The 26,425-nt window shown below is 42.3% G+C and overlaps 2 protein-coding genes across 5 annotated transcripts; one reads left to right on the top strand and one right to left on the bottom strand.

Moving 5' to 3' along the window:
- Positions 1 to 4,829, top strand: arl16 (ADP-ribosylation factor-like 16). 2 transcript variants are annotated; one of them, XM_084071539.1, is made up of 5 exons: positions 1 to 155; positions 486 to 532; positions 1,145 to 1,261; positions 1,449 to 1,564; positions 1,924 to 4,829. In XM_084071539.1, exons 1-5 carry the CDS (start codon positions 86 to 88, stop codon positions 2,087 to 2,089), a joined length of 516 nt encoding a protein of 171 aa, XP_083927665.1. In that variant the 5' UTR covers positions 1 to 85; the 3' UTR covers positions 2,090 to 4,829. The 2 variants fall into 2 exon arrangements, with proteins under 2 accessions (XP_083927665.1, XP_083927666.1); XM_084071540.1 differs by having other exon boundaries at positions 1 to 147; positions 478 to 532; positions 1,924 to 4,083.
- A 193-nt stretch (positions 4,830 to 5,022) lies between these two features.
- On the bottom strand, positions 5,023 to 22,050 carry epn3a (epsin 3a). Of its 3 annotated transcripts, none has more exons than XM_084071536.1 (10): positions 21,733 to 22,049; positions 17,823 to 18,569; positions 14,325 to 14,428; positions 13,581 to 13,667; positions 12,503 to 12,586; positions 10,948 to 11,034; positions 10,706 to 10,847; positions 6,835 to 6,930; positions 6,325 to 6,564; positions 5,024 to 6,238 (listed from the first exon to the last, which is right to left on the bottom strand). In XM_084071536.1, exons 2-10 carry the CDS (start codon positions 18,403 to 18,405, stop codon positions 5,943 to 5,945), a joined length of 1,719 nt encoding a protein of 572 aa, XP_083927662.1. In that variant the 5' UTR covers positions 18,406 to 18,569; positions 21,733 to 22,049; the 3' UTR covers positions 5,024 to 5,942. The 3 variants fall into 3 exon arrangements, with proteins under 3 accessions (XP_083927664.1, XP_083927662.1, XP_083927663.1); XM_084071537.1 differs by having other exon boundaries at positions 17,823 to 18,566; XM_084071538.1 differs by lacking the exon at positions 13,581 to 13,667 and having other exon boundaries at positions 5,023 to 6,238; positions 21,733 to 22,050.
- Between the last annotated feature and the right edge of the window lie 4,375 nt (positions 22,051 to 26,425).

The raw sequence follows: 26,425 nt of genomic DNA, 5'->3' as shown, positions 1-26,425 counted from the left end.
GGCTCGTTGCTAGCTCATTAGCTAGATTGCTGTGATCTACTGTTTGATATTAATAACACATGTTTTGTTTGGGAAAAGCAATGAAATGTGTCTGTTGCTTGGAGCGACAGGTGTTGGAAAAACTCTACTGTTAAAGCGTCTACATAATATCCTTTGTGCGGTCTGTGGACTATTGAAATCTACAAAGATTGTTGTGTGGAATACATGTGATCTGCCATTCTAGAGCTAGTACTGCCTGGTGATCAACTTATGGATTTACTATATTATGTGTGGTTACTGTTGTTGACTGCACAGTGTGTGTCATTCTTCTTTTTTTAAATATTATTTTTATTAAGGTGATTGGCACTGGTACAGGATTATACAATACAGGGTAATATAAATGCAGGTGGGTCTAGGGGAGTACAAACTTAAACTGAAATTGTGTATGAAGATAAGTATATCAAAATGTGTCATTCTTCTTAACGGGTTGTGTGTACAGCTCTCAGGTGATGGGTCAGCTGAACTGGGAGAACCGCCTGTTACTCTGCCTACAGTGAGTAATAAAGAGAAGTATGGTGTTCTACAGCGAATGAATCATGGGAGGAACTTTTCTTTTCTTATTTTCACTATCATATTCCGCTGTATTGTTTCTCAACTCTTAATATCTCCAGTGATGGAAGAAGTACTCACATGTTTTACTAAAAGCATCAATACTGCAATGTCCTGTAATCAAAATGTCCTTGAGTAAAAGTACAAAGGTATTGGCATCAAAATATACTTTACGTACGTACCAAAAGTAAAAGTACTCATTGCCTTGTCACAAGTTCAAAATGTATAAAAATAGCAGATTTACAAGCTCACAATGCGTCGCATCGAGACGCATTGTGAGCTTGTAGATCGGCTATTTTCAAATGGCCAAAATATATACAGTATAAGGCTGAAGTGGTTAATGAATGTTTTGTAATAATAATCAAAATCTACAAAATAACTAAAGTTTTGTGGAAAGTTCAGTGGAATACAATATTTTCATCTGTGATGTTGTCTGGTAGAAGTAAAAGTAGTGAAAATAATACGTAAATACTAAAAAGTAAAAAATACCTCAAAATTGTACTTAAGCACAGTACTTAAGGAAATTACACCACTGAATATCTCTCTTCTAACATAGGTGGGCACCAACCTGACAGACGTGACACTGAAGAAGAAGAGGGTGACCGTCAGAGAGCTAGGAGGCTGTATGGGCCCCATCTGGCCCAGTTACTTCAATGACTGCTCCTGTGTCATCGTATGTTCTTATACTGCAGCATACCACGTCTCTTTCAGAATCACAATTCTGAATTAACACTAAGCCACACATAACAAGTGAAATTAACGCCTGTTGGAGGGATCAGTTGTGTTGTGTTGTTTCCGTTGCTGACATGATGCTACATTGATTAACAGATAAATATACGTACTGTATGTTTTTTACATAGTTCATGGTGGACTCAGCCAACATATCGCAGGTATCTTCCTCCTGCATCCAGCTGCTGTCTGTTCTCTCCGCTGAGCCTCTGCAGACTGCCTCTGTTCTTGTTTTATTCAATAAAAGGTGAAGCTGCCATAACACATGTTAACACTGACATTTAATGCACGCTGTATACTTACTAGATCTCATTCTCAGAGACAGGACATATTGAGCAGTGGTTCTCAAACCTTTTAATTTCAAGGATCCGACCCCATAACTCTGAGAGTTATGGGCCCTTAGCTTACGGGTCCATTTGGTTCCATTTGTACACTCTCAGAGTTACAGACCTTGAAGCGTCCATTTAGAACCCCCCCAAAGAACCCTGAAGGTCCCTGGACCCCACTTTGAGAACCACTGATATATAGCAAACATAATTATGTTCAGGCTCTCAGAGAGAACAGTGCTCCGTCATTCATCCTGTTGTTCTTCCCGCCATTTCCCAGGGATCTGCCTTGCACAATGAGTATGGTAGAGGTGAAGTCATTGTTCAGAATGGACGACATCGTTGCGTCTGCTACGCAGCCAATCACAACGCTGGAACTCAGTGCACGCTCTGGTCAGGGACTTCAGGAGGTGCTGGCCTGGCTTGATGCAGCCGTGACCAAGTGAACTCATGGCATCCTCCTCTTGCCCATAAAGCAACATCACCGTCACAAGACGTTGAGTGATGTGATGTACTGTACTGTACAAACCAAGTTGTCAAGAGATGTCATCATACTCTATAAACAAAGACTATTTGCACACAATTTTATATTATAAATGCTTTATATGTTTGGGGATGCACTAAGAAAAAAAATAAACATAAAAAATAACTTGATTGTGCACTGAAAGAAAATAAATTAATTATTTTGTATGACACAAAATGAATGTGGAACCTGTTGAAGATGATGAAGTCATGAATTAATGTGTTGTAACTTATATCATAGGAAACTGGAATGATATTACAGGCCATTGTAATAATCGACTATCTGCATTCCTTGTAACTTTTCTGTTTTAAAGAATTGAGCGCTTTAAAAGCTTTGACATTGAATCCCAGTGGTGCAAAGCAATTTAGTTAATACATATTGAACTTGTAAGTAGTACAATCTTACTGACCATTTAGTATTAATAGAAACTAGCTATGTTGAATTACTACTTCCCTGTTTAGCGCTCTAGTTTTATTGTAGTTTTTATTTTACTTTATTGTTGTATTCCATTGTTACCAGTTGAATATAAACTAATACTGTTTCAAAGACTGATCCATTTGAATATAAAACAATTGGCTAATGGCTGGCTAATCAAATTATAGTATTAATTCATGTGAAAGACTGTCCTTGTGAAACACTCCAATGTCATATTTAATAGTGAAAATATGCGCTGTAACTTTGTATTTCAATATCGCTAGTTACAACTTGGTCATTGGAATAGTAACACGTCAAGATTCTAGTAGGATTAATAAGATCACAGTTGAAACATATGCATAATTCTACAAGATTCAATAAAGAGATGTTTGATTTGCAGGAGTATAGTAGTAATAGTTGTATACCGCATATTAAAATTGCTTCTACAACTGTAGTAATTTGCATAAGTTACAAGTTTATAAATAGCTACATGTAAAAAATAGAAATCTGAATAGTGAAATTAAGTATTGGAAAAGTGTTAGTATCTCACTAGAAAGTCATTAAAATGTACAATTGTATATTAATGAAGCGATCATCTACCAATATGCTAATACTTTTAAGCATTTATCTATCATGCATTATAGATATATTCATACTACATTATAACACATGCATAATGCATTATAAGGGTTTTTATAAGCCTTCATAAGTGCCTCACGATGTCTTAACTCAGTCAACTTACGTTGAACTACTTCCAATTTTTGTAAGACATAAGTCAGGTATCACAATTGCTCATATATATAACCAATGTTTTTGCATTAAACATGATGAAGTCTATTAACATCATGATACTTCCTTTAATCCTAATGGATAGTGGTTCTGGCATGCCAAATGGCAGCTCAATGTCTGCTTCAAGTACGGGTGTATTTATCTCTTGATGTGTTCGGTAGGTGGGTAGGTATGACTATTTTGTCTGCTTCAAGTCAAGTGAGGATGTATTTCTATATATAAAATACATACAATCTAACACATTCTTACAGTGTGGGTCTGGAAGAGGCTATGAGAGGGTCTGTCTGTAGTGTATGTTCGTCCGGAGCTAGTCTCGCAAACTACTGGAGTGATCAGTGCTAAATTATTTGTGAATACTACTTTCATTTTAAATGGAAGTCAAAGGGGATCGTCATTCACGGCTGACGACATCAATATGACGTCAGTCATCTCCAAATTTTGGCATTATTGCGCTCAGACAGACGTACACACAGAGATTTGAGGACGATAGATTGGGGATGATGCAATGTGATGTTAGAGAAAATATAGGGTCTAATAACGATGTGGTATCATGTAGCCAGTCTATGATGCTGACATAATAGACTGCATCAACGATTTGCATTGTTTCTGACTAGACATGGGACGATAATCGTTATTATCGTTTATCGTGATAAAAAAAACTGCTCACAATAATCGTATCGCAGAGATTTAAATTTATCGTGAAATTGTCCTCTGTGTACATACATACATACACACACTAGGATGATTTCGCTTTTGTTGAGCTGCAAATTCAGTACCACTTAAACCCTCTACATTTGCATTTGGTAAGCTCTTATTTCACTCTACACAAATCAATTTGCCATAAATAGCAGATCTACAAGCTCACAATGCATTCGGTTATTTTTGGCATCCGTTCCCCGAATAGGGATGTTGGGGTTAAAGTGGTTAACATAAGTGGCATTTTAAGTTTTAAGCATATTTTTTGTGTTAATCGCAATTATGTTTGCCAAAATAATCGTGACATGTAATTCTCATATCGTCCCACCGTCCCTATCTCTGACATGCAAGGCCCTGAGTAGGCTGGCGCCCTGTTTGGTTACTTGAAGCAGAAATTTCCATTTATAATGTCCTAAAACCTTAACAAAAAATGGTTATACCTACCTATAAACATAGAGATATTTACACCCTTACTTTACATGCAGCAGACAAGGAGTTGTCATAAAGACGTTATTATGGCATATCATAACCGCACTCCATCCATTATAGTTACAGAAAGCACCATGATGTTGAAGAACTTATCATCTTTCATGCAAAATAGGTTGTATAATGTGTTATTGTGTTATGACATCATGAGTCATTATGGAGGCTTATGCTGCTTTATAATGTTATGAAGTCATCTATAATTCATTATGCATTTTGGAGTCATAGAAAGTGTTACCGAAAATACAAATGCCTATGTTTTATTTACTAGTGGGTGAATTGTGACGCTGCAATGAATTGATGAGTAATGACCACCAGGGGGCATTAGATCCATAAAAGTGAAACTTTCTATGTGCTTAGAATGACACCTTCAAACTTGTGCTTCTTTGATGAATGATTCAGTGAATGCAGTTCATGAAATGCAAGAAATGAAAAGAGAAACAAATAAAAAAATAACTGAAGAATAGCAAGTGCAGTTGTGTTTAAGTCTAACCTTGTATTTCATAAAAATCAGTGTTTCACAAGCAACGAGCAAAGAAAAACCATTATTTCCTACATTTTCAACTGTTACCTTGCTCATTAGTGAATTTTGAAGCAATCATCACATAAAAACATGTAATATTTCATTCAGTTAACCCCAGTAAATCATTCCACTACAATGTAATTAAGCCATACCCTTTCCTCAATATGTACCGATCCAATAGTAGCTCATTTCAAGAGAACTCTTTCGTTCAGTAAAGCAAACTTAACTGGATGGGCTGGTTGGTAGATCAAAAAACGTCTCCTCCCCGGGGCCATAATGTGTGAGAGGACCAGTGCAAGCAGCAGAGAACAGCCTATCTCAAGAGCATTGTGGACTAACTGAGGCAGCGGGCATATCTGGCATTCAACAATCAGTGCTAGATCAACAGCAACGGTGCTAAGCCAGCCATATAAAGCAGCGGAGTAGGGCGGGTAGCGTGAAGTTGAAAAGCAGTAACCTGTATACGTGTCCGGTAATTATGGCAAAGTATGGCATCAAAATATCAGACTGCGGGCATACATAGGTTTGTGTTTGTCTGGATTTACTTGGCTGTGGCCTTGAGGAGTTCCTTCCTACGTGACACTAACCTTGTCTGATACAAAAAGCACAATCTCTTTCATCCTCCATCAAAAGTGAGGAACCAGGCAGGCTGTTACAGAGCAGAGGCAACTTGCAGCACTCTAAGGGTTACAGTATTAGAGCCAAGATATAAAAACTAAGAACAAGGTTTTCAGTTTGAGTCCTGGGGCTTTCCAGTTCTGTCTGAGGCTAGACTGATATTTCAAGAGTACGTATAACCTGTTGCCTCCCCCCCCTCCCCTCTCCCTCTATACACACTGTGATGAGATAAGGTCCAGTTCAGTTTTTTTCCTCATAGGAAAGGGTTTTGACTGTGCTGATCAACCTGTGATCCCAGAGTGCTAGCCGAAGAGAGGGGCAGCAGCGGGTGAGGGAGGGCCCCTGGCATGTCCAGACCAGGCTGGGTCGGGTGGGTGAGGGACATGGGGAGACTGGCGGGCTGGTGGCTCACTGGCAGTGGTAGGGATGCACTGTATGGAAGAGACGTGGCAGGGGGCACAGGAGAACTGGAGCTGATGGACATCTGATTTAGAGTCAGTTTGGGCTGTTCGGTTTGGAATGGATTGGTGGCTGAAGGAGCACTCAGACCTGAAGAAAAAGAAGAAGAGATTATCAGGTCTGCTTTAAAATTTAGGCTGCCACACCATGTCTTGGGATTTGAAGGATGGGCCTACCTGATGATAGAAAAGGGTTCTTGTTCTTAGCTGGAGAGTTGGCAGGGATCAGTGTGTCCAGATTGACCAGGTTGGCTGCTGTGGGCCCCAGGAAGGCCTCAGGGGTCCGACAGGAACGAGGGCTGGGGGCGGCCAGGCTCTCCCCAAGACGAGACAGGTCGAAGAGCTCAGGGCTGCCACCGCCCCTCCAATTCCCATTCATGTGCCCTCCATCCATGGCTTCATCGAACAGATCCCCATCTAACAGTTGGAGAAGAGAGGTCAGAAGAAGTCCAAGGTATATGGGAGTCACAGAAAACTCATTAGCCCCAAAAACCCTACATACGTACGTTGAATGGCAAAAATAGAATACAAGCATGTAGATCAGCTATTTTCGCTATTTCTGAACATTTAGGGAAGAAAAGAAAATAATATTTTTGAAAACTTCAGAAAATATTCACCTATAATGACATGGCCAAAATAGGGACAACAGGGTTAACGTGGTTAAGATGGACAGAAACATGTATTCACCTGAGGGGCTCCCGGCTCGGGGAGAAGGTGCCCTAGCAGCACCCAGAGGTGCAGCTCTTTCTCTTGGGGCAGAGAATGGATCTACCCCTGAAGCAGCTGCAAAGACATGCCAAGACACAATGCTGTGTTATTATCTAATCAACATGTAATCCGTTAACTGTCATTTCGAAGTACGCCAGAGTACATGCTTGGGCCCGAAACACACTGGAAGCATCACCTCGGCGTGGCGTCTCGCATGCGTCTGCACAGAACAGCGTGGGCCTACTGTACACAGGAAAGTCCACACTGAGTTTGCCTGAGTTTGTTGACAGCCATTAATTAATATTAACATGGTTCCTTTGATTACATTTTTATTTAGTTTAGAGAAAATGCTTAAAAAGGAACAATGTGAACGGTTGTGAATATATATAAATACACACTTGAGTTCGCCATCGATAACTAAACTAGACGGCCATGAAATCTTGTAGATTAGTTTAAATTGATCCCATAATCTCGCCGCCGATGGCCTAGTGGTTAAGGCACGTATCACAGGCTCTAATGCCGAGCACGACGAGCTTTGCTTCGTGTCACTCCCCGTCACTCTCCCCGTTTCCTGCCATTCTACACTGTACTATCCAAAATAAAGGCAGAAAAGCCCCCAAAAATATATAATAATAATATTAAAAAAATAGGACTGTAAATTTATGTAATCTTACTATATATCTATATATATATACATTTCTAAACCCAAAACCCCCCAAAAAAACCTGCCACTGTGTGGGACTAAACACAAAAACAACATATCAATGTCACTAACAAGACACGCCACAACGTGCAGAATTACTACGCGCAGTCTGTAGGCCGTAGTCTGCTCAGCACACATCTGGCCCCTCACAGCATAATTAATTGCGGCCAACACAAACTCACAACATTACAGTCGGCCATGTTGTTCCTTAGCGTCATCGCCAACCACCGCCCAACGAGACCCAAGTGAGGTCAGACAACACACTCCATATTTGGGCATAGCTCCATTGGGAACATCTCCTATTATGGCTTTATATAACCGCCCAACGAGACCCAAGTGAGGTCAGACAACACACTCCATATTTGGGCATAGCTCCATTGGGAACATCTCCTATTATGGCTTTATATATTATAGAGACCAACAAACACAAAGCACCGCGCAGCGGCTAGGGGGGAGGGGCGCGCAGCGCCCCGACCCTCTAGTATACTATATAATTGACAAAAGCTCCAAAAGTTCGTCCGGGGTGAGCAAGCACAGGATCACCCCATTTGCCCCGAAACTTGCCACAGACTGTTGATCAGAGCTATGGCTATGTTTTAGGCATCTTATCCCACCTCGATCTGTGATCAGACTCTCGGCTTGATTGATTCTCTGATTTGCCTATCAGACCCTCAGCCTGATATGGCAGGTTGCCATAGCAACCATATACAGGAAGTTTGACCTCTTTATCACAATTACGGCAAACTCAAAGAGTGGCGGTGTACTAGCAGACATACCTGACCCACAGAAGGAGCCACTCTGCGTCACTCTGCGTTAATCCATGCTACATGGACCTGTGGGACAGCCAACCCTAACAGCCCCTGCATGGTCAATAACAGCTTCCCTAAAGACTTTTGTGACAACACTCGACTGCCTCATGGTGGCCATGGTTACCCACAGTACAGGCGGGCCTAATGACCGAGGTTGTGAGGTTGGGACTAGAGGTTACGGCCGCAAAGCAAAGCGGGGAGGGAGGAGAGGAGAGGAGAGGAGCCGAGAGGAGAGGAGAGGCCAGAGGGGCCGGACGTGTGTGTGCAGAGTGACTAGGCCAGTGCTGTCTGGACCAACCTCGGATTGGGCCTAGATGTGAGGGCCGTGAAGCGGCCCTCACATCTAGTGACATCTAGTAATTTACATTATCGGCGGCACAATGTAACCCAAAACTCTTTCTGAATCCAATGTGTGCCTTGTCAGCTGCAGTTACCTGAGCCAATGTCATTCATTTTTAATTAAATAAATCAGAATGACGATTCATTCAGATACGGTAAGCAGAGAGCGATAAAACGGTCAGATAAGCTGTGCCGTTTAGGCCTACTCCACATGATAAAACTCTTTCTGACATGCACAAACAAAGGAACAGGTTTATCATAATATACAGCAATACTCCTGCAGTTATGTTATGTATACTGTAAATGCAAGGGAGGAGGCTAGTCCAGGATGAACTTGACCGCAAGTGCCATCAAAACATTGCCTTTTCTGTGGTCACCAAGGGCAGAGATGGAGCTTCACGTACACAAATATGGGTCCAAGCTACTGAAATCATAGCCTGAAGACTTTTCTGTTTGCCGCTGCCTTTCATTGAGGCTTTTGATTTGAGGTTTTATCTTGTGCTGCACTGTAACTTTATTCTTAAATTTGTATGTATTTTAGCTTGTTCTTGCTTCTATTCTCTTAACTATTTCATAACTATTTTAATCATATTCAAATTACATTTTATAATGCATTTTGTCTTAATGTTTTTTTGTGTGTGTATAGCATTTAAATGTGCTAAACCAATAAATTTGCCTTGCTTTGCCTTACCCATCCATATAGTTTTGTTATACTTTCTAGTTAGTATTACAATAAGCGAATGAGCTAATCAGCAACGGAAAATAATCATTAAGATGTTACTTTCGCTTGTCTATGACATATTCTGTTGATAATATGGGCATTGAAACGATAGAGAAATAACGTAATTAAAAATATTTGAATAATGCTGACATGATGACTATATGACAATTTGACATTGTCTATTTTGCTGCTTTCCGTGAGAAAAAAATAGGCTCCATGCCGAAACTTGAAATTGCCATGTCATCTAGATTCCAGACTGCATCACACGCATCACGGAGCCATGCTGCAGATGCGAGCTTCGAAAGGAAAAGCAAGCTTTGCCGCGACAGACACGCACTGCATGCAGTGTGTGTGTGTGGCGTTGGGCTTAGGTACATTGTTCCGTGGGGGATCCCACAGGTGGGGTGGAGACTGTGTTCTCTCCCATGGTGGGGCAGGGCTGCTAGAGATGGGCGGTACCATCCAGGATGACTCTATCTTTGTGGTGTGTGGAGTGGCCTTCTCCTTTGATAACAGTGCGGTGAATTACATTCCATACATTTGCATTTGACCCACTATAAGACCTGAGGCCAATTCTACAAATGCCTTCTAAATCAGTAGTTCTCACACTCTCAAGATTTTTCAAAACATTTAAAAAAATCACACCCAGTGTGAAGTGGGCGGTGTGGTCACAGTGGTCATCACAGTGATGGAAGTGATTCACTTAAAAGTGCATAGTCCTATTTATAGGGCTATGCACATGTGTCATGTGTTTCTAGCCAATCACAGTCCTGAATAGAGTCATGGTGGCCAATCACGGTGCAGGGTTAGGGGGGTACACTGGTGGCCAATCACAGCGCAGGGTTGGGGGGGTGCAATTTGGATCGATGTCCATACCTCACATATAGGGGCGGTTGCGCCGCCCAAAAATATCAGCTGTACAAGCTCACAGCGCGGCACGAAGTGACGCGCTGTGAGCTTGTATAGCTGATATTTTTCAATAGCCAACGCAAAAATCTAAAATGACACAGATGCTTTCCCGGATTTAATGACTTAAGGAATGCAACAATGAATGTGCTTTTACAACGCATGTGTGTAGTAGGTACTTGTGTTAACGAATAACCAACACAAAATGCATTGTGCAATCGGTTCATGCGGCGTATTGACATACAGTATGACTGGTGATCACAGGCCCATATGGAGGCCCCATATGGGCCTGTCATCAATGATTCAGTACAGTGAGGTCAATATGCCGCGGGCCAGGCCGGGCATACTGTAGTTAGCTAGCTCGTGGCTCACCAAGCGAGTCCCAGGGGTCTGAGCCGGCCAAGTGAGTAGAAGCCTGAGGCCGGACGTCGCTCCCTGACATGTCCCAGGGGTTGTCACTGCGGGGAGCTTCTGCGGGTACTGCAAAAACATCTACCAGGTCCATGAAGGCAGTCTGACCACAGGAACAAGAATATGTGTTTTTTAAAAGTTGATATTCCCCATAAAATGCTGAAGAAAATGCATGAAAGAGTCTGCTGGTTAAAAGAACATACCCCAATGCCTTTGGTCTCCATCTCTCGTCTGCTCTCTTCGAGAGCTTTTTGGAGCGAAGACTCGTCTCCCTGGCGACTCTGTTGCTCCTGGCAATGGACACAGACACATGGACGCCAGTGGGCATGACAGTACTTTGGGCAGGTTGTCATAAACATTATATTTATGAGTCAGGGAGAGGGCACATGCACAAAAGCTGGTCCCACCCCAACACCAGACCAAGAGATTGAATGTGTGCAGAGTGAGGGAACCAGGGCATTCCCTGGCCAAACAGGGATGGAACAGCCAAACACATGGGTCTCTTACTGAGCTACTCTATTGTGGTACGCTGGCAGAGTGAGATGGAGAAATGCAAAGGGGAGGAGAGGTGAGAGAGAGTGAGGGGCGATGCCAGAGATAATAAAAAAGAAAAAGAAAAAACAGAGATACCAAGATTCTTGAAGAGAGAAAATGTAAGTGGAAAGATGATCAGACTAAGAGAGCAATTAAAAGTATAACAGGAGGCTTTGAGTTATGTCGCCTACTAGAATCAAATGTCATAAATGGACAGATTGCGGCAGGCTCAAAAAGGAGCAAACCCGCTCCCCTTAAAGGAGAATTCCAGACTAGCATTTTTCTTACTTTTATCTGATGTTATTATATCCTAGAACGAGTGGTACAGTAGAACATTTTCATAACTCCATCCCGAGTCCTCCGCAGCTAAAAATGTGAGCGGATGGTCCTTTCCCTGAATCGCATATTTGTATGGCTCGAAATATATAATTTTCTGTTGATATCTGACATTCATAATGACAGAAACCTCACCACAGTGTTTTTGTCCCAAATGGGCCGCCGTAGTGTTTACAACAGACTTCCCGAAATCACGGGTAAAATCTCGTCTTGCAAGACTTCTGGAGGGGCGCATTAACATAAACACTCTGGAGAGTTTTCTGTCATTATGAACGTCAGATATCATCATTTAACACCAGTTAAAGGTAAGAAAAGGCTAGTCCGGAATTCTCCTTTAAGGTAGCTCTCCACCGCACCGACATTGGCGGCGGTAAGTGTTGTAAAGCGTCTGTTGCCGAAAATCTGCTGTTGAATGGGTGGTGGGTTCACTGTCGCGTCGGGTCGGAACTTGTAGGGAAGCGTCGAAAGCCGACCGATGGATAGCAGCAGGCTTGTTGTTAAAAAAAGACATCAAGCCATAGGCTATTTTTAGCACCATAGTAACCGTCTGTTGGTGTCAGCTCTCAGGTGCATTCAGCAACTTTTTTTCACACACCGTCCAACCGACTGATCTCCCGACTTCATTAAAGTGCCAGTCTGTCTGTAGTAATCTGTCGTAGTCTGTTTGGTGGAGAACTACCTTTATGGCAGATTTATGCTTACCGTAGTTGTGTGCTGGTGTGGTGTGGTGCCATGCACCGAAAAGAAAAGAGCAGATCTACAAGGTCACAACACGTTGCGCTGCAACACGTTGTGAACTTGTAGATCAGCTATTTTCACAACCAATTTGCACAACCAAGTGTAAATCAGGCTTTTACAACCTTCATTGACCCCAGGGGGCGACATTACCTGTTGGTGCTCTTCCTTGCTGAGGCTCAGGGCCATCTGGAGCTGAACCTCCTCATCCATTTCAGCGGGGCGTTGCACCGGCGGCTGTAAGGACATTGATCAGTGAAGGAAATTGCAAACCATCAACATTGGACTTAAAGGGGGTGTAATTGATATATTCTGGTTAAAATACGTTTTTTGCTCTATATTTCCGATAGAAATCATTGCCACAGTTCCATATTTTCAGGTCTGGATACCAATTTGATCCAATCAGGAGAGAGAACTCATACAGGACACATTACATGATAAATACGTTTAATTGGAAGTGGTGAAACAAAGAAATGAGAAGATATAATAGAACTGGAACACTATAACATTGACGCTGATAAATTATCTTTGTGAGGTTCTCTCTCCAGACTGCATAAAATTGGTATCCCGACCTGAAAATACATTTTCTATTTGATAAACAGCTGGAGAGATGGGGAGACCCCTGATACTGAAATAATAATAATGATAATAATAATAATAATAATAATAATTCTATAGGCAATGTTTACTATATGGAATATAGAGATTGAACTTTTTAACGAACGAAAAAGTGTTATTTTAACAAAAACATATCACTTAAGTTACATCCCCTGCTTTAATAACCATACAATATATATCCCATGCAAGCCACACTAGATTTCCCCACCCAACCAATAAGAGCAAAGGGGTCGGTCCCTTTGCCCTTCCCTGACAGAATGGTTCGGCCATCACACCAGAAGAGGTCAGAGAGGCTAAGGTTGGGCTTGCAAATGATTGGTCTAAGACAGGATACAGTATGAGTGCTATTGGTTAGTGGAACAGAAGGATGTAACCGTATCCCAATTAGTCTCTAATTATTAGAGAGGAAAGACACGTGCCACTTTGCTGTTCAGGGGTGAGGGAGGCCACAGATCAGATCAAATCTGCTGAAGAGAGAGTGAGTACTAGTACATGCAGCAGTTTCTCTGAAGGAAATTAACAACTGAGCCTTGAGGTCGAGCAACAGGAGATGTGCTACAGGTCAGTGGGTGGAAGGCAGGGGACATCCCCATGGGCTCAGGCATCTGTGTACCTTCTGGGCCTCCTCCTTGCTGAGGCTCATAGCGATCTGGAGCTGGGTCTGCTCATCAATATCCACCGGGAGAGTAGGCGGCGGCGGCTAGGTTCAAGTGGGTAAAAGGTAAAATCATCTTTGACTTTAAAACGCCTGATTAGATGATCTTATGACTTAAAGACATACAACACAATGAATCAATGTATTCATTCGCCGGTTCAAAGTGATTAGAACAGAGAAAGAGTATAACTCAATTTCATGACATAAGATAAATCTGATGATTTGCTTTGATTACAATGGAAACGTGGGAAATGTCATGCACCAATAGTCCCTTAACACAAAATCTGTGCAGAGGACAGTGTCTGCCCTTGCTGGAGACACCAGGGCTGGCAGTGGATCAATGCACATATCCTGCCCTGGCCTCTCATTAATTCCTCCGCATCGCTCGCACCGATTGGCCAGAGCTCCATTACTGACCACATCGGAGAGACAGAGGAGATGATGGTGCTTTCTGTTTAGGGTTCAGGGAAATGGAGGCCCCTTAGAGGAGAGGAGTACAGAGGGATGCTCCACCTCCATAGGGGATACTGTTTACAGCATTCCTGCACAGTCAGCAGGACTAAAGGGCCTCTTACAGACTGTAAGGTCCCTGCGCAGTAAGGATCAGAGGTTTGTGCTTAGTGTCTGGTCACTGTGCTTGCTTGTGTGTGATGTGCATGTGTGTGTGCGTGCGTCCATGTGTGCTATGACGAGGAAAGTTACCTTAACAACCTTCTCAGTCTCTTCACGGCTCATGGCCAAGGCCAGCTGTAGTTGTAGTTCCTCCTCGCCGCTGGTCTGGGGCCGAGCCTGCTCCAAGTCTGGAGCTGTACGAGGGGGAGAAGACGAGGCTGAATGACAGAGGAACAGGACAGGAAAGCGGTGTTGAGAGAAGCACTGACAGATGGAAGTTGTTGGGGGGGATAAACAGTTTGGTTTGGACTTGTTTCTTTTTGATCAAGGCATAAGAAAGAGCTGCCACTGGTTTTGCATGTTAATTCTGTTGTCTCAGGGCCTGTGCTGGCATCGCTTACCACGGCCTGTCTAACTGTGCCTGCAACCGAACAATGGTGTGCCTGTGTGAGGAATTGGGGTGGTGAAGGGAGAGAGAGAGAGAGAGGGAAAGGGGGTTGGAGCGGGGCCCATATTATTACCCCCACATCCTTTGGGGTGGGCTCCAGGAGGACTAATGTCCAGATTGTGGGGGTGGGGGTAAACTGGCGGGGTACCAGTCTGGGTGCCAGGCTGTGGGTCAGGGCTAATGGGGCTAAAAAAGTGCAGCAGGCCACACGTTGGCACAGTCGGGTCTCTGAACCCAATCACTTCCACTGCGTTGCCCCTCAATGTCCCCCGCCTGGGCTGGAATGCTCGCTGATGATTAGATGCTGCCAACCTCCTGACCTCCACCCACTCTGTCCATCAGCACCCCATCAAACCTTCAGCCACAGGCTGACTGGCTGGAACCCGCACAAGGCCACCAGCAGTATGCATGCAGTAGCACTGCCTTCACTCTCCTTTCTCAAAATGAGCCAGAAGAGATTAACCACATGAACCCTAGTGTCCCTGTTCTGGGCATAATAGGTGAAAACATTTGATGAAAATGAGCTAAGCAAACCTGTGAAAATAGCAGATCTACAAGCTCACAACTTGCCATTTGTTGCAACATGTTGTGAACTTGTAGATCTGCTATTTTCGCTATTTAACAAACGTAAATAAAAGTAAATATGCTTTAAGTGGTTAAGAAGCAGTGCTACTGTGCACTAAAGCATAATGTAATACTTACAAACAGCCCTGTGCCTAGCATAACTTCTTGTACTTTGCACACGCAGACAAAACAGCGCATACTGTATGCACAGACACCAATTCTCAAGTAATTCGAAACCTACATTACATTTGTTGTGATAAAAGTCAATATTGAGGTGCTGTAGAGTGTTTGTGGGAACAAACACAGACTCAACTGTTTCAAGAGAACAGCCGCAGCTTCTTGTGCTGCCTGCTGGGAAGCCTGCCAACCTGGCATTTAAAAGCACCAAGTGATTTTAATTACAAGTTGAAATTCTAGAGAGAGTGAAATCAGAATGGTTATCCAGCTATGACAATTCACTGAACACGACTTTGACACAAAAATGTTGGTGAAAACAAACTCTCAAAGTGAGCATACAACATTTGCTATAATGCATACCAGTCAGGTGGACCTATCAGATTTCCTTTCGGTTTCCCGAGATGCTCTTTTCCTGAAGCTACCGGTAACACTGAACCAGAGAACTAGGGGGTTGGGGGGGGGGAGCAAAAACTATGTGCAGAACTTAAATCAAGTGGAAAATTCTCTGGACCGGAACAGCAACTGGGATGGGATTTTAGAAGAGTCGGTGGTGAAAGAGAGTCTGATATTATCTATGGGCACGTGACGTCTCACTCTCTGCCCACCATGAAACTCTGGGAAGCTCAAAGCAGGCCACAGAGACCATAAGTAGGCCTATAACATGTGGGTGAGACAAGTGACTGGTGCTTTTCTGAAACCACAGCCCAAATACTGACGACCGACTGTTAACCACTTAACCATTTAACCACAAACATTTTCTAAATTATTTCGAAAATAGCCTCGTAGATGGGCTATTTTGGAAATGTTTTTTTAGATGTTCTTTTAAGTTAATTTTAGAATTTTTGCCGTCCCATAATGACGTCCCAGAAATTGGGACGCCAGGGTTAAAGTGGTTAAAAACAAAGCACACTCTACATCCTCTGCACAGCCACACATAAATTCTAAATTAGCATGACATCGTGGTACATTAGCACAGCAATACACGCTGATCTCACTGCTTTTAAAAATGCTTCTGACAGCTGGCCCAATGTATTCCCAGTGCACTTCAATGCTTTGCTGTTGTCAGATGATAGGAGAAAAACAAATCCTATTCAATTAACCACCAAGAGATAGCAAAATAGAAAAGCTACTGAACATTTTTCCACACCATGCAAAGAAAAGTCTTCCAAGTCTTCCAACTAGCATAGGATATGTAAACCGCCTGACAATCATTTCTATGAGAATCTTCCCCTTTTTTTTGTCGACCAGAGTACAGTATAAATTATGCCACAGCTGCAGCACAACAGTACTTGTACAACCAGTGCGACCATGGTGGGCGGCCACTCATGGTTTTCACGTGAGCTGTGTGACTGGCAGAAAAAAGGGCCTCCCCACCATTGTCATTCGAGTTTAGCTGACGGGACGATAAGCAGGGGAATGAGTGGAATGCCCTCCATGTCCCACCACCAGGACAGCAACTAACAAACACTTTCTGTGTACACCCCGGAAGGACAATAAGGAGGAGCAAATCATTGGGGACTTTATTCGAGGTCCTGGTGTCCAGCTGCTGAAAGGACAATAGCACCTGCTTCAATGGGAACTGGGGCTGACGTTTGTCGCTGGCTGCTGCTGCTGCCTGTACGTGAAACCACCAGAGAGCAGAAGTATACAGCTATTTTTACTGCTGCATGGTAAACACTTTCTGTTTCATATAAAAACCACATGGCAATAAGTAAATGTAGTTGTTCAAACAGGGCCTACGCCACACAGATATGAGAATAAATTCCTACTGGTTGCGTAAGCTCTTGAAAAGTGAGTGTCAGAAAACACAGAGAGTTCATGCAGTCTTCTTCACCATGAAACATTCTCAAATACCAAAAGAACAAGTGATGAATTCAAAGCTTGAATGCTGTTAAATCTGATTACAGTACATTCCTCTCAGGTGATGAGGCCCTGTACTGAAAGAGACATTCTTACTTTGCACGGGTAGGTCTAATGATACTCTATGAACCACAGAAGGAATGGAAACATGCTTTGTCCAATAATGTTGAAGAATGGGTAAGTGAGCGTCCCTGAAGAAGGCTTGGAGGCAATGTTCTAATCATGTAAACAGGTATTTTATCTTTTTTCACTTATCACTTACAGTACCTACAGAAAATTGGGATGCCAGATTGCTTCGTTTCTGTAATTTCTGTCATTCCTTCAAATGTAATGGGCAACTAATGTTGAGTTCTTCTTCACTGTACAAGAATCCTGTCAATTTAACTCGCTATAGTCTAAAAGTGGGACCCTTATGGGTCTATTTGTACACTCTGCGAGTTAAATTGACACACAATTTGAATGCCACATTTATAACTAGTGCATAGCGCATACATAGTACTGTGTGAATGTTCCCAAGTAACGGCTGTTGTATTACTCACAGTGGAAGGAGGATGGGGACCCTCTAGACCGGCTGAACTCGTCCCCATAGAGGGCTGCCATCGTGGGCTGGCTGGTGCGACGCCCTGGGTACGGAGGGGGCATGGTCGATCCAGCTCCCGACATGCGCTCCTTGGTCTTTAGTGCCTGGGTCCTCTCCTGTTTCAACCTTTCCTCGTCCCTTATTAAAGTGACCAGCTGCTTCGCTTTCTCCCGCACGTTGACGCCTTGGTCGCGCCCGTCCCGGTCCGTGTACTGGAAGTCCCTCAGCGTCTGGATGGTGTAGATGTTCTCCCGACATTGCTGGGCCACGCGCTCGGACCCCGTCTTGATCAAGTAGTCCAACAGGGTCAGCGCCTTGTAGACGTGGCGCCAGTTTTTGCCGTGGTCGTTCAGCCGCTTCCAGATCATGCCCATGACCTCGGTGAAGGCCACTACGTTGAAGGTCAGGTCGGCGATCTCTGACATAAGCGAGCTCGGCGGACCCCAGGGGTCGTTGGAGGTGGCCTCCCGTACCTTGACCTCAGCCTCCGTATAGTTGTTGACCATGTTCTTCACCTGGCGTCGTAGCGATGAGGTCTGCATGGTGGCAGTGGGAGCAGGACCAGTAACAGATGTTCTTGGAACAGCAGGCCAGCCTACTGTATTGTCCTAGAAAGGGAAGAGGCTTGACGATCACTTCGGTGGATTCAAGTAGCAACGTCGTCCTCCTCTAGAAAACTTCTGTGACGTCCATGAGTATAGCCCTACTGGAAAATAACATTATACCAGTTAGATGCACAGGCAGTATCATTCTGAACTAGGCCTGAGCAATATATCGATATTATATTGATATTTGTGATATGAGGCTAGATATAATCTGGGGTTTTTGAAATCATAATATTGTATAATGGCATAGTTGTTGTCTTTTCCTGTTTTTAAAGGCTGCATTGCAGTAACGCAATTTTCTTTACCTAACTGTTCTATTATTTGCCTTTACACACTTAGTTATTATATAGGCATTACTGAGGATATTTATTTATATCATTGTATTGAATAAATATTTTGTGAAAGCACCAACAGTTATCCCCACAATATTGACACATCAAGGTATATGGTCTAACATATTGTGATATCAGGGTGAATCGTGGGTTAGCCAGTTAGAGCACACAGACCATATACGTCTCCTAGTGAGTGTGAGGACCCGGATTTTAAAATATATATAAATGTAAACATATTATTCAAAAAACACTTCCATATCGCCCAGCCCCATTCTGAACCCTGTTATTTATATACCCTTCAAGGGACTACAGTAAGTGAACTTTGACCCTGCTAAACAAACACCACGGAGCCTCTTCCTAGGTACCACCGAGACCTTTGGTATGTTATCTGTAAAACATGCTGGGTAAATACAACTCAACTGTCACCCTTCTGTCCATTCAGGAGCAGAGCGTGGGGGGATAGAGGGAACCACTCAGCACCTCCCCACTAATGTGAAACACTACACCTGGGCTCACTTTTTTTTTTAACCAAAGTGAACTTGGCACTGTGAAATCTATAGAGTTGATCACGGTGGTGGATCCTCCCAAAGTAAGCAATAACCACCAACCATGTTGTCGGCCTTTTCCTCCATGCCATAAATATAGCAGATTTGTTTCATGGCAACCCAAATATTATTAGTTTGAGGATGGGTGTGATCGCAGAAATTAGCCACAAGCCAAATTCCCCGTGTAGAAATCTGTGCAACATTCTCCTTTGAGAGATATTATTACAAAAAGGGAGGAGCCCCCCCTTCTCATCTTTAGTGACCTAACTGCATCACCAAAGCAGAAGTATGACCTCAGACTATGATTAGACGACCAGCAAAACTCCACTTGACTAATCAGTTTAACCACATGAACCCTAGCTAGCAGCTGGGGCGGTCATTTGGTAAAAAATAGCAGATCTACATTGCGTTGCGATGCGTTATGAGCTTGTAGATCAGCTATTTTATTTTTCGGCTTGGTGTAGAGGGAGAAAATGAGGGGACCAAGGATAGACCCATGGGGGACCACAGGCAATGAAGTATACAGGGTTTAATTGGTTACCTATTGCATATCTGCATACATTGCATTATGAAATTACTACCAGCTGACATCATATTACCTTTTTTTCTTTTTCACTAATTCAACACAGTTTCCACGTCACATTCTATCCAGCAGTGAGCATTAACCTGGACTTTGAAATGCTTTCTGTTACCTAGTCAAGCCAGGGAATCATGAACGCAGGAAACTTTGCACTCATAACTCGACGGTACCTGTTTAACAAATCGTTTATATGCATGAACATGCAGGATCAATCCCTTTGCTAAGGAGAAAGTGTTGTCCTAAGTTAGCGTTTCCAAAATGGTGGGAAAAGATTAGCATTAAGTAGGAGTCTGCCTTCTTTAAAATGCTTTGCTAGTGATCATTTGTAACCAAATGACCAAACAGCTTTGTTCAAAAAGTATGGTAAAAAAAGGAACCAATTGTAGGCCTAATCGTTTCAGCACACTATAAAAGTTTACCACACTATAATACACACTTACCACAAGTACAATATAAGTAAAAAGGTGACCACATCGAGTTAAACCCATTAAAACCGGGGGGAAAAACATGTCACTTTAGATGTTTTCGTTTTTCGTCGTCGAAAGTGTGAGAACTACTGATTTCGAAGGCATTTGTATCGGCCTCAGGTCTTAATGGTTAAGGCAGCCAACACGTCTTATGATATAATATTAAGATAGCAAACTGTACTGTAATAAAACTGTAAATAGACAAGTGGAAGGAGCAGACAGTGTTGTGGCTCTGCTGACAACTTGCAGGCTCTATCTCAAGTGGTCAGTGGTCACCGTACAAGTTTCTGTCCAGCACTCAGCACTCAGTATCTCCTTGTGGTGGTCTACCAAAACCCTGGATTCCTGGAATTCCCACTCAGGGCAGGAAATACAAAAAAACATTGTTTATTAAAAAAATCTATTCCTGGCACTGATTGGTTTATTGATCAGATGCTGGGGGGGGTTGCAGGGTTGAATTCATAGGCTACTTGTTAATGATAAACTGACATGAGAAGATGGAAGAGTGGGACAAATCTCCGCCTCAGGCCAGATTTCTGCTCCAACTTGGATGCTTCCACTGACATATGTTTAGCTTCACAGCTTTGTGAGACAAATATCACCTTGACATGGACTATGCTTTGGCTTGGCATGTTTTCTCATGCCAATAAAGCTCCTTTGAATTGAACATTGAATTGAGTGCAGTGTCTCATTCAGATATAATTAAAAAAAAACAAAAAACATACAGTGTAAGTGACATATTAGACAGTAGTTCAGCATTCTACTGGTTGTGTAACACACCTTACATTAGAATATGATCTCATTAAGAAAGAATGGGAGCCATGACCTTGACATGACATATAGGTTATGAGATATTATATAATGAGACTGTGGTAAAAGTAGATTGTTACTTGACAGTGTGTGGATAATCTTTTAAACATAATCCTCTGGTTAAGGTGATTGTCAAGCACTGGAGTTGACCACTTATCATATGTAGCTAATATGTAAGTTCCACTTATTGGCCTATAGGTGCTAGACTTGTACATTAAATGATTTGTATTCAGCCCTTCCGATATGAACGGTGTTTTAATGCTGAGCCACCGATGGCACCTCATGCAACTTTATTTGAGGAGATATGACTTTAACTGGGACGCATCATGAGCCCCCATCCCTCCTCACATTGCGTCAAATCATGGGATGATCGGGCTGAGGTGAGCCCAGGCAAAACAGAGCAGAGCCGTGACTCAGCTATAGCTTCTATGTTTTTAAGTTTATATAAATTAATCCTACAAACAATCAGAATTCAAAATAAAAAAACGAACTGTAAAATAAACCATAATAAAACAGCTGTAAACCCTTACCTCTCTGGCATTGATCCGCGCGTCAAAATAAAAGGTCCCAACTTGGGATCAGTTTGGGTAAAAGAAGGAACGCCTCCTGTCTGTCGACATCTTCCGAATCCGAGGGTTTCGAATGGAATGTAAAAAGGGGGAAAAAACATATATATTCGAAATATATTCGAATCATAAAAACAAGCGTCTACCGAGAGCTGCTACATGTATCGAAAAGGTTTCCCCATTTATTGCGTGGTGACGTCTTCTTTTGCTACCGGGGCGTCCGACGTGAAACTTTGTTGCTTCATGTGTGCATATGATAAAACATAGCAGCACAGCACGGCCCGGCAGCCTGCAGATCATTGGCACAACCCCCTAAAAAACACTGTTGCCAGATTCTGCGAGGGAAATAAGCAACCAGGTCTAGGAAAACAAGCCCAATAGAAGCAACTATGGCCATTATGAGCACTTAAAAGTTTTAAGAAGTTAAAAGTAAACTGTATGTATATATATATATATATAAGCTCACAACGCGTCGCATGTAGATCTGTTATTTAAAAAAAATCTTGGAATAAAATGTGGAATATTTGGAAGATTTTTTAAACATTCTAACAACACAAATCTGGTACGGAGCTCCCTGGCAAAAAAAACATTTTCGGATGGGGTTAGGAACAAATATTAATTTGGGGGTCCATTACCCAATATTTGAGAACCACTGGCTAAAATCATTTTAAAATTAAAAAAAAAGCAACTTCACAGAAAAGAATAAGCCCAAAGTCGCTTATAATATAGGGACATGGCAACACTGCTAAAAACCCAGTAGAATGGAATGGAACGGGAACGACAGGGAGGGAGAGGGAGAGGGAGGGAGGGAGAGAGAAGGGGAGGGAGAGAGAGAGGGAGGGGGGGAGGGGGGGGGGGGGGAGGAGGGAGGGGTGCAGCTCGGTGCTTGCAGAGTCAGATTTAACCCATTCATTGCTGAACTAAATGCCTGTACACACAGTTCAGTAGGGCGTTCATTGTTTACATTAAACGGATCAATTTGGTTCCATTTGTACGACAGTCTCAGAGTTACAAATGAAATGGATAAATGAATAAGGAGGATGTGATTGTGTATTGACTGACTGGCTTGGCTGGAGAAAGTGATGAATGGATACTATAGTACACACAAAATACAACAATGGTATCAGGTGTTTCTTCAGATGGCATGGTTTAGGTTACAGTATGCAGTAGAACAATGGTTCTCAAACTTTTACATTTCAAGGTCTCCCCTTAACTCTGACAGTATGGAACCAGGTCAATTTGTACACTGTCAGAGTTACTTAACCTAAAGGAACCCAGAGAGTCCCTAGAATCTTATTAAAATGTGTGTTCACATTTTGTGCAATGAGATTCTTTTAACCGAATAATAGGCTGTGTCGATCATAGCTCTTGCTATAATGATAGCAGTGCCAATAAACAAGACATGCAAAATCCCATGGCAAAAAAAAAAAAAAAAGAATAGAAAAAACATTCCAGATCGAGGGATTCCTCAAAGCGCTCATTTCCGTTTTAGTTGCCTCATTGTTCAATCTCTGCTATGTGTTGCCCTTTACTTATTCATGGCCACTAATGGCACACTTTGTGATGTCACATTGTTATACATTATACAAAGCCCTGAATACTTTTTCTGTGGCTGGGAAGGATTTAAGCCCACATACCCCCCAAGAGTATCGGTTGGGGTCAGCATTTTATTGCACACAGCACCCCCCACACACACAGGCACCTGACACTTTACAAATGAAGATTGCAAACTGTACGCATAAATGTACAAACATGTACATGTAAATATATGCTTATAATTATATAGTAGACTAGGCCTACAATATTGTTTAGAAGTAGATCCCATGCACACAGCACCTTAAAGCACCTCAAAGTGTGCTGTACAGTTTTTTTACTTGTTCTGAATTATTGTTATTGCTGCTACAATTTTGAGAAACCAAAACCAATGTGGATTTACTCTTGTGTGATTGTTTTTGTTACATGAGATGTAACAAAAACAATCTTGAATCTTGTGCATAAATGAATGTATATTATTATAAACTGTGTAAATTATGTAGGAATGGATACACATATAAACAGGTAAGTCATAGTGAAAAAGCATTCTTTGTTTACTTAACTTAATGGAACAGTGGATCTTGTGACAGGTTCAATAAGCAGGATTTTCAGGAAATACCAGCTCCACCTTGACGCAACAAAGACACCACAATGGAGCAGAGTAAAGAAACCATATAACATTATCTAGCAACAAGGGAAGGAGGCGGGGGTGACATTACAAAAGAGCAGGGGTCAGCATTTCAGGAACGCTTTGATAGTTCCAATAAGTTTATAATAAATAGGTTATGTTTCGCCTGTACACTTGTTGCAACTGCTATTCATCTTTAAGAAAACTCTCAGTCAAAAGGTTGGTTCAGTTGTATTCAAACAATCAATTTATATCCCATCATTCAGGCCGCCTCCTCTGTCTTATTTCTTCTGAAAACAGACTCCTGGACATTCTTTGTTTCCAAACAAAGGCTGGGTGATGTCATTGCAGGGGGACATGCTGGCATGGTCTGGGAGGGGGGGGGGGGGAGGGGGTGGGGGGAAACTGATAATAATACCAGCCTACTACGGCATGGCTGTGAGACATCACGGGGGAGAGGTGATCAGATTTCTGCTGGAATACATAGCAGTGTAAGATCTGCACCTTTAGTGAGTTGTCATTGTCAATCTGTGCCCAGTCTGCCCACATACAGTAACAAAGACTTCTCTCACACTTGAAAGTGTGTGTGTTTCTGCTGCCCTCAAGTGTTTTTGTTTGGTCAGTTCATCCTGCCAGAGTACTGTGATGTTTTCTATATCTCTGTAATGTTTGTGTTTGACATGATACAAGACCTTGTAGTGCTGCCGGCTCACGGCAGAGTAATCGAAATAGTAGTCTCCAAGAGACAATAATGTGGCCGCACACACTGGTAGCCAAAGTGCCAATATTTTAATGTAGGACGCAGAGTTCTTCAGGGTATGACATGCTTAGCACCTAAATGGCTCTTTACTGCTATTTGAAGAGTCACTAGTGGTCCCATACATAATGACGTTGTTTAATACATTATTTCTAGTAAATGAGTGACTCTACTACACACTGATTCATCATGAGCTGTAGTGAATCAATGAAAACAAGATGGGGTCCAGTGGTGGGGTCCTGTGCTTAAGTACAATTTTGAGGTATTCTTACTTTACTGGAGTATTTCCAGTTTTCAGTACTTTTACTCTACTACGTAGACTTATATATACATTTTGGCCATTTGAAAATAGCAGATCTACAAGCTCACAATGCCTCGTGATGCGACAAGTACATTTTCACTTGTAACAGAGTATTTGTACATTGCAGTGTTGATACTTTTACTTAAGCAAAACACGTGAGTACTTTTTTCCACCACTGATGGGGTCTATTAGTGGGGTGGCTCCCAAGTGGATCTCAGACTTCATGTGGCCAGCCAGTGATGTCAGTCATCTATGGCGTATGATATTTGAACAAACAGACAGACAGACAGAGTTCCAACTAGTGCAGTACCCATTGTCAGTGTGCTTAATGCAGTGTCTTGAGATACCAATAAGCTTTTGACACCGTAGAAAGTATTTTGGGCAACAATGATCCAATCCAGAGGTAACAAAGTGACCCAGAAACAATACATTCATTGTTCTTTCAATAAAATGTTCCCTGGACACAAAATGTTCCTATTTTATTAGAGCAATAATGATAGATGGGGTGACTCTGGTGTACTATTTATTTCCACAGGTTTTACACTGCTTATCTAAAGGTAAATCCACCTTGTGAAATATAATTCACATACCGTTTCTGTTGGGTAGTAACCTCCTATCTCCACATTTGAACTTGTTGTGGGTTTTCTTTTCCAGTGAATTAATGCCCTACTTCGTCATACAAGAATGACACACAAAAGCAGTGAAAATAGCACATCTACAAGCTCAAAACGTGTCCCTTCTGCATTGTGAGTTTGCAAATCTGCTATTTCCACCATTTTAATTTAAAAAGAATACAAATAAAAAAGGAACATTTTGGACATACAAGGTTTACACCCACAGCAACGGTATGTTATTTCTATAAGATTGTACAGCTCAGTTTTAATTTGTGAATTTGAACAAGTCTCTCCTTAAAGCCTCACTATGTAACTTTTTAATGAATACATTTTAATTGTGTCCAATCTGTGGTAGAGTATGTTCATACAATATAACTTGTTATACAATTGGGGTGGTTGCATTTTGTCTCTCTGCTCTTCTATCGAGACATTCAGATCGTGTCAAAGGTCATGTCTCACCTCGACACAGGATCTGACAAGAATTTTGACCTGATAGTCACGACTCAATTTATCCCCTGAGCAAGCAGGGGATAACTCTATTAGCTCAATGGCAAAACTTTCAGCACGTAAGCAGGAAACCAGGTTAAAATCTGGGGTAGAAGAGGAAAGTTACATAGGGCTGCTTTAAGCTAAACAGCAGAGACACGACTGGAATGATGTCATACAGCTGCTTCCATAGACAATGAATAATAGAACACCGCCTGGACCCATGGTGATTGTACTGGGAAACTGAGCTCTATTAGAGCCCCTACATTAAAAGATAAATTTATTGGATGTGATATCTCACAGAAAATGTCTGTGAGCCCAGAAACACAGTGATGGAA

Source organism: Gymnoscopelus microlampas (assembly GCF_963454915.1).
Source record: "Gymnoscopelus microlampas genome assembly, chromosome: 11".
Taxonomy (NCBI): Eukaryota; Metazoa; Chordata; class Actinopteri; order Myctophiformes; family Myctophidae; genus Gymnoscopelus; species Gymnoscopelus microlampas.
This window is presented reverse-complemented; position numbering and strand designations above follow the sequence as displayed.

Bases quoted from the DNA above. Each gene is read 5' to 3' on its own strand.
- arl16 (XM_084071539.1), top strand. From the start codon at position 86: ATGTGTCTGTTGCTTGGAGCGACAGGTGTTGGAAAAACTCTACTGTTA. The intron at 156-485 runs GTGCGGTCTGTG...TACAGCTCTCAG, and splicing joins GCGTCTACATAATATCCTTT to GTGATGGGTCAGCTGAACTG. The intron at 1,262-1,448 runs GTATGTTCTTAT...TTTTTTACATAG, and splicing joins ATGACTGCTCCTGTGTCATC to TTCATGGTGGACTCAGCCAA.
- epn3a (XM_084071536.1), bottom strand. From the start codon at position 18,405: ATGCAGACCTCATCGCTACGACGCCAGGTGAAGAACATGGTCAACAAC. The intron at 12,587-13,580 runs GTACACAGATGC...ATGTCCTTACAG, and splicing joins GCAAGGAGGAGGCCCAGAAG to CCGCCGGTGCAACGCCCCGC. The intron at 6,239-6,324 runs GTAGGCCCATCC...CTTTTTCTTCAG, and splicing joins GAACCCTTTTCTATCATCAG to GTCTGAGTGCTCCTTCAGCC.